The following is a 7,657-nucleotide window of genomic DNA, read 5'->3' as shown; positions in this document are numbered from 1 at the left end:
GGGTGTGTGTGTCCCCAAAACGGTGGTAACCCCAGGACGGTGGTGACCCTAAAATGGTGGTGACCCCGGAACGGTGGTGACCCCAGGCTGGTGTCCCCAGGATCAGCTTGTCCCCAAAATGGTGGTGACCCCAGGCTGGTGGTGACCCCGGAATGGTGGTGACCCCGGAACGGTGGTGACCCCAGGCTGGTGTCCCCAGGATCAGCTTGTCCCCAAAATGGTGGTGACCCCAGGCTGGTGGTGACCCCGGAACGGCGATGACCCTGGGATAGTGTCCCCAGGATCAGCTTGTCCCCAAAATGGTGGTGACCCCAGGCTGGTGGTGACCCCGGAATGGTGGTGACCCCGGAACGGTGGTGACCCCAGGCTGGTGTCCCCAGGATCAGCTTGTCCCCAAAATGATGGTGACCCTGGAACAGCAGTGGCCCTGGATTAGCGGTGACCCCGGATTAGCGGTGACCCCGGGATGGTGTCCCCAGGATCACCTTGTTCCCCAAATGATGGTGACCCCAGGCTGGTGGTGACCCCAGGGCGGTGGTGACCCCGGAACAGCAGTGTCCCCAGAACAGCGGTGTCCCCTGGGCAGTGCGGCCCCCTTGTCCCCCCCCAGGCAGGACGTCCTGTGCGGGACCGGGGGAATCAGTGCTGCTGACTCAGCCGCGGCCCCACCGGTTTCCTGCCCGGGGGGACACACAAGGGGGCCACAGGGGCAGCGGGGCTGGGGGAGGCGGGGGGCTTCCTTCCCGGGGCACCACCGAGGCTCCGGCGGGTTCCTCCGGGTGGGCAGCGGGACAGGCAGGGCTGAAGGACCAGCCGTGTGGTGGTCCCCATGTCCTGCCCGTCCCCTGCCCGCTCTGGCCAGGGCTGGCCCTGGCGGGCTGGGGGCCATCGGGGTGCCCCCGCAGAGGAAGCGCCGGGGGCCAGAGCGTGAGGGTGTGCCGGGGCCGCTGGGGGAAGGAAACAGGGTTGAATCTGCGGAAGCGTTCCCCAGCCGCCCGTCAGCTCCCCGGAGAGCGGGTGGGAGCGCTGAGCCCGGCATTGTTCGGTGCCGGCCCTCGGTGCCGGCGGTGCCAAGCCCAGGGCCGCTGGCACCCGCAGATGGCTCCCATTAGTGGGACCCGCTTGGGTCTCAGCTTTCACGGCAAAGCTCCCACCAAGGGGGTGACGGTACCGCCGGGGACGGGCACAGCGTCCGGTCTGGCCGCTCCGAATCTGCGCTGCACCCCACAGCTCAGCCCGGCCTGCGGGCAACGGGAGAGGGGCAGGGAGGTTCGGCCACCGGCCGGGCGTTGGCTGCCAAAACCCTCCGGAGAGAGATTGTGGGGAGCCAAGAAATCCCAGCGCTGGCGGGCGCTGCCCTTCCCCTCCGGGTAGTAAACAGGCTCCCTTCGCCTGCGGCAGAAATGCCTAAAATTTTCCATCCTCCACGGCCTTGTGGGCCGAAGGTAACCAGACCCGCCGGCAGCCGGGTGGCCGAAGGGGTCACAGCTTTCCGCTGCCGGGAAGGCTGGAAGTCCTCAACCCAACACAGCTTCTCGCTGCCGTCCCCTCAGGAGGGCTCAGCATCGCCTGCCTCTGTTTCCCTCCTCCCTTCCCACATGGAAGACCCTGGATTTTGGGAGGGGGCAGCTGGACAGATCCAGCCTCCCCTCTCCCGTCTCACCCCGCTGAGCGCGATGAGGGGTGGCTACAAATCCCTCACGGATGCCGGATAACGGGGCGTGAGTCACATCCGCTCGTGCCAGACAGGTCCGGGCAAGGTGGGAGACGAGCTCGGCTTGGGGATGGAGCAGCCGCAGGGCCAGGAGGGGAGGTCGGCACCTGCCTCTGCCCTGGACCGGGTGCTGCGGGCACGGCCCTGCCCTGTGGGCAGCAGGAGGGGGACTGGGGTGACCCCAGTGGACACAGAGATGCTCGCGGGGCTGACGAGCCACAGCCACCGCCTTGTTTAATTAACCTCACCGAGACCTACCACCCTGCGCAGCCACCCAGTCCCCCTAAAGGCCACCACGATCTGTCCCTCCTGGGGTTGGGACCCCAGGCAAAAGTCCCAAAGCCTCGTCCCCCGCAAGCCAAAGTGCTGGCAGGACACGCCGCACCACTCTCTCATTACAGCTTTCGTCAGCAACTCATTTCCGAGCCGGCTTGCGCGGAGGAAATGATGAGAGGTGGTGGTGGCTGCAGGAAAACATTTGCAGGGCTGCCGGGGGCAGGACACAGGGCACAAAGTGAGATCACACTCGCCCCATGGACAGCCAGCACCACTTGGAGGGACAGGCAGCATCCTGGCACGGGGTCATGCCGGGTTTGAGAAAGTCGTCAGGCCCCGGTGATTAATGAGGCACTGATTTGGCGGGGCAGGCGATGAAGGAGCAGACAAGCAGATCCTCCCCCCGCTGCAGGGATCGGGCAGAGGGATGGGAAGAGGTCGGCTTGAGGCTGGGCTGCCCAGGACGCCCTGGTCCCTCGCTGCCTCCCAGGTCCCTCCAGACCTCCCTCCCCACATGGGAGGGGAGAGGGGCCCGAGCTCCAACGCTTTGGGGCTGAACAAGAAAATTAAATATATTTATACAAACACATTTTAGTTATATACGTAAAGGATGTCACAGCAGCTACAAGCACAGTCACAGCCCGACAAAGCCACCAACTCCTGCCAGCACCGTGTGCCAAACTGGAGCACCTGGAAACGGCCGTGACTCGTGGCTCCTTCACCACCAGTTCAGCCACATGTGCACAAACGCCCACCTCCCGAAAAAACAGGGGGCTCAAAGTGCCAGCAGCAAACAGACCGGCACGGCAAAGCCCACCTCCCCTCGGGTCTCCAGCATCTCCTTCGTCTGCCCATGGACGCAGCTGCTTGCTCACCCGCCCTCTCCAGTAAGACAGCTCTTGGACTTGCAGGCTCTACAAATAATTTTATTGAAATTTAACAAAAGTGGACAGATGCACTGGGAGGAAGGACCATAAATAGTGTACGTTTCCCAAACCCACGGGTCCTACCCGCACGCTAGAGGAGCAAGGAGCCTAGTGTGAGTGAGTATGGTTCAGCTATACATCTACAAGGGAAAGCACGACATCGCACAGAAATCGTTTAAAAAAAAAAAAAAATTGAGAGGAAAACTTTCCTTTTTTTTTTTTTTGCTTGCTCCAACACCACAGTGGACACAGATACTATTTACAGCGACCTTCACATTTTTAAGATCCCTCCAGGTGCTCCCAAGGCCCTGCTGCTGCAGGAGGGCTGGAGGCCAGGGGAGGGGAGGGGGCCCGGCGGGCTGGCTGCTTGGGGGACCAGCCTGGGAAGAAGTGGGGCAGGACGCGGCTTGTTGGCAGCCTGCGGAGGTTCGCTGCTGCTCTGGTGACACAGAGGGGGGTGGAAGGGGTGGGAGGAAGTGTGTTTTTTGGGGGGAAGCATGTTTGACACCCTGGGGGAAGGGTGGGCAGCCTGTCAGGGAGGACAAAAGCATCCTTGCTAAGCCGGTCTCAGTCTCTGCCCCCCCCGGGGTTCCAGCCTTGCCTTGTCAGCAGATTTTTGGCCGGTAGCCAGGCGAGGGGCTCCCTGTTGGGGAGGAAAACGGCACCGGCCCCCTCCCCGCTCCTCCTCCGCCTCCCCCCCGTGCCCAAGGCGGGTTTGGTGCAGCTTCCCGCGCCCTCAGACAGCAGTGGGGCAAGGTGGCACAGACAGCCCGGCCACGGCTTTCTCTCCTCTTCCTGGGGGCAGCAGCTCCTGCTCTCCTGCGGAGCCCGAGGGATGCCCTTCCCGGGGAGATCCAGCCCGGGAGAAACTCGAGAGCAGGTGGTGCAAATAAGAAACACTTCAGTGGGGGATTGTTTTAAGACAAGACTCTTTCAAGCAAGCAGGAGAACAAAAGATGTCAAAAGAAGCGCCCAGCATCACAGTGTAGACGGGCTCCCTGCCGGAGCCTTGCCCTCCTGCTTCCCTGCCCAGTGGCAGCCAGAACATCCGCTTCACCCTTCGTGCTCGCTCCTGTTGATGGGAACAGCGGGTGGGGGGACGCGGAGGGAAGAGGGGGGACGCGGAGGGAAGAGGTGGTGACAGGAAGACGGCAACAGCCACGCCGCTGTTATCTCCCTGAAGCTGAGAATGTGGCCCCACGCCCGGGCGGCTCTCAGCGGGCAAGGGGATGGATACATCCAACGTAGATGTTGACAGGGCTGGCAGCCAAGTGCCAGCAGCTTAAATTAAAAATCGAGGTAGCAAACGTCTGAAGTGCTTAGAAAGTAAGTTCTGGAACGAAAGAGGAGGAAAGCCGAGCTGGCTGCTGCGGGGAGCAGGCTCTGACCCAGTTTAAAGCTGTGCCTGCTGCCCCATGGCCGGTCCTCCTCCGCCTGCCCGCCCCGGGGGGCAGTCAAGCAGGGAGGCAGTGGATCCCAGCGCTGGCAAGGGGCGGTACGAGTCAGGCCTTTCCCTGGCCCTGCAGCAGCTGGCTCGGCACCCCAGGGCCTGCACGCAGGGGTGAGAGGTTTTTTGGTGCTGCCAAGGCGACCTCAACCTTCTCAAGCGGGAGGAAAGAGGAGAAAAGAGCAAGACCTTCCGAGACGGAGCAGAAAGCCTCCCTTTAAAGTGCATCACATCTCTCCTCCTGCCACCGGCTGGGACATGGGAGGAACCATAGTTCACATCGCCAGGGAGATTTCCAAGCCAGGGCAGGCACACCGATCGATTGTTTTAGGGGGACGGGGAGCAAAGAGATGATTTCCTTCCTGCTTGGCTCTGTCCAGGCCCACCCCACCAGGAGGTACGTTCAAGACGGCACCAGGGGCAAGGACGTTACGAGGAGATGTCTTGCCCAGCAGCCCGACCCCACAGCGGGCGAAGGACGGCACTCAGCAGGAGCCAGCTTGCTAACGGGGGAGGCAAGTCCGCTGCAGAGCTGGGGACCTCGCTGCTGCCAGCAGCGGCCACAGACCGCAGAGATCTCCTGCGGGCAGAGAGACTGCAGGCAGCAGCAAAGCCAACCTCCCCAGAGCCGGCATAAGCAGGGAAACGCACAGGGGGAAGAGACCGAGGTCCAAGATAGAGGCATCTGATCTCCATCCCCTTCCCAAGAGGAGCGCAGCAGCCAGCCGGATGTGCTTCAAGACCGGCCACCCTCGGCCTGCCCCGTTTATCCTCCATCAACAGACCCATCCAGGGGAGCATCACATAACACCCACGTCAAGCGACACACTGCAACACTGGCCATCTAACCACCGGGCCTGAGGGACCTCGGGGCCCCGGGCAGCGCATTACCTTGTCCTGGCTCTCTCTGGGCCGCATACCTGAGAAGCAGGGGATTTTCTCTGGCGAGAAGTGCAGGCTCGCTCTCCCTTTAACAGCTCAAACACAGCAGCTCGTTTGCAGTTCCAGTTACCCATCAAACGTCGGCTAGAGGCTACAAAAGGTATTTTAGTCTTCTGACTCAAGCGAGGATATTTTTAAGCAGTCGTTGCACGAGGTCACCCATCTCCTGCGAGGAGCGCTAGCCAAGCCTAGCCCAGCCTGCTCCGTCCTGCCTCACCTCCAGGCGAGGGGAGAGCCGCCGTCCCCGCTGCGCGCCCAGAGTCCTCCTCAGGTGGGAACACGACGCAGCCTCGCCTGGTGAGGCTAGGAGCGGTGGGGCAGGGCCTCCCGCCCGCGGGCAGCAACGTCTGGTAACTCACACCTCGCAGATGATCACCGGGAAATCCACGTGAATGCGAGGGTGCTCTAGTTTCACTATGCCCTGAAAGAAGAGTCAGAGTGGTGAGCAGAGGAGATCACCAAACAACAACCCCAAGCCCTGTGAGTAACCCTGTACTACAGAGGGCACCACGCCCTCGAGGAACAGGAGTCCATAAAGCCGCCGTGACAGTGACACCAGGTACGCCTGAACAGCGGCATGCAAAGCGAAAGCACTTTGCCCTTCGAACTTGTCCCTGGAGAGCTGAGGGCGGCGCGGCTGGCTGCCACACATGGCGGGTCTGGAGCTCAGCAGAGCGAGAAAGGAGGGAGCTGCTCTGCCAGGCACTGCCCGTGCAGCAGCTGGTGCGTGACTGGCAGATATTGGCCGTCTGGGCTTTTCATCCGGCACCTTTCATTCACGGGATTTAAAAGAATGAAAAGAGCTCTCAGAGAGAAAGCAGCCAGGGCAGCTGGCACACAAGAAAAGCAGCTTTCTATCCAGAGGGGAGGCTGCTGAATGCATGCTCCCTCCACGCCAGCCACAGGCGCCATTCCCATGCTCCGTCCAAGCCTTCTCCTGTTACAGCACTGGGAGGACCTGCTGGCAGGTGGGGGGCTGGGGCTGGAGTTGGGGCTCGGGGCTGGGCCTGTACTCGCAGAGCCAGAGAAAAGCCTGGGCTAGCGAAGGGCTATTTAGTGCCGATATCTGTTCTCTCCGGCTCAGACGAACTTTCCAACCAAGTGAGTTTCAACCCACATCGAGGAGGGTTAGGAGGCAGTCCCACAGCCTGAGCCTGCCTCTGCAAGAAGGCCAGCCTGGGGAGCAGTGCCGAATCCTTCCCCCCCATAACTGCCTGTGTGGTGCCCAGAGGGGTCCCACCCTCCTGGAGGGCTGCTCACCCCTCAGAGCGCACCAACAGCTTGCTCCAGGTGCTCGCTAGAGCCGTGCCTTTCTGCTTACTTTGGAAAGACTCCTGCAGGGTCTCTCTCCAGCCCTGGTTTGATCCTCCCTTTTCTCCATTTATGCCCCCAGCAGCTTCCATACATGCAGGCTATCCTTCTCCTGCACCGAGACCCTCAGCTGGTGTCCCAGCCCCTTCCTGGCTTCACCCCAGTTGCTTATTTTAAGAGGAGACTTTTGCAAAGTGAGGTGCAAAACGCATAGCTGTCAACACCACCATCAGTACTGAGCAGCCGGGGAAAACACGCGCACTTGCGTCAGCAGGTGATGGACTTTGGCTGCTGCTCCCGAAGCCATGGCCCAGCCCTCCACAGCGATGTGACACCAGCTGAGCAAGCGCAGCACCCCACAGCTTGGGGAAGGTAGTCAATGATGGGACACCACGGCTGTGCATGGCTGCCTGGCACTCTGTGCCCCACAACACACACCCAGCTGAGCTATCATCCCCAGCCTGGCAGCTCTAAAGGGCTGAGGCATCGCTTCTCTCTGGAAAGGGGGGCTGGAGGGTGTCACCAGCTCTCCCTCTCCTGCCACAGCCTCACTAGGTGGCACGGGTGTAAGCCAGGACACACAGGAGCCACGACTCTGAGGCTGACGCTGCAGGGAGAGCAGAAAGCCTTTGCCTTCCCGGCAAGAAGATGCCTCGAGGGAGAAGGCCCATGTGCAATGCTGGGACTTCAGCTGTCACCGTGGTGCGTTGGCACTTGCTTTCCCCCACCCTTCTCCCCGCGCTACCTGAGGTATCAGGTTCTTGTGGATCCTCTTCAGCTTGGCGCGCTTCCTCCCATTCTTGGTAACGATTGTCTCCTCGTAGAACTCGTGGGCGAGGTCCCCATCCTCATCGTAATACATGGAGCTGCCGAGAGGAAAGGGGAGCTGGCTAGGTAAGAGCCTGCCGACCGCTGCCGGCTTCCTGCGCCCCGAGCAGGGGACGGAGCCGGGACAGGCCGGCACCACCAGCCCTGCGAGGCCTGCAACGACCACCCGCTGCCGGCTCAGCCGCTGCCGGGGGCTGCCCTCTCGTCCCCCCC

At 61.8% G+C, this 7,657-nt stretch overlaps 1 protein-coding gene across 1 annotated transcript in view; it reads right to left on the bottom strand.

The window, feature by feature from the left end:
* Nucleotides 1-2,900: 2,900 nt before the first annotated feature.
* TUSC2 (tumor suppressor candidate 2) overlaps nucleotides 2,901-7,657 on the bottom strand; it is a 4,963-nt gene continuing 206 nt past the window's right edge. Inside the window, exons 2-3 of the mRNA XM_010561631.1 lie at nucleotides 7,362-7,638; nucleotides 2,901-5,726 (exon numbers count right to left, since the gene is read on the bottom strand). Of these exons, the coding sequence (XP_010559933.1) occupies nucleotides 5,661-5,726; nucleotides 7,362-7,638 (343 nt within the window). The 3' untranslated portion in view covers nucleotides 2,901-5,660. The remainder of the gene's footprint in view (nucleotides 5,727-7,361; nucleotides 7,639-7,657) is intronic.

Source organism: Haliaeetus leucocephalus, unplaced genomic scaffold (assembly GCF_000737465.1).
Source record: "Haliaeetus leucocephalus isolate CR32 unplaced genomic scaffold, Haliaeetus_leucocephalus-4.0 Scaffold148, whole genome shotgun sequence".
NCBI lineage: Eukaryota > Metazoa > Chordata > Aves > Accipitriformes > Accipitridae > Haliaeetus > Haliaeetus leucocephalus.
Note: the sequence above shows the minus strand (reverse complement) of the source record. Positions and strands in the feature narration are given on the sequence as shown.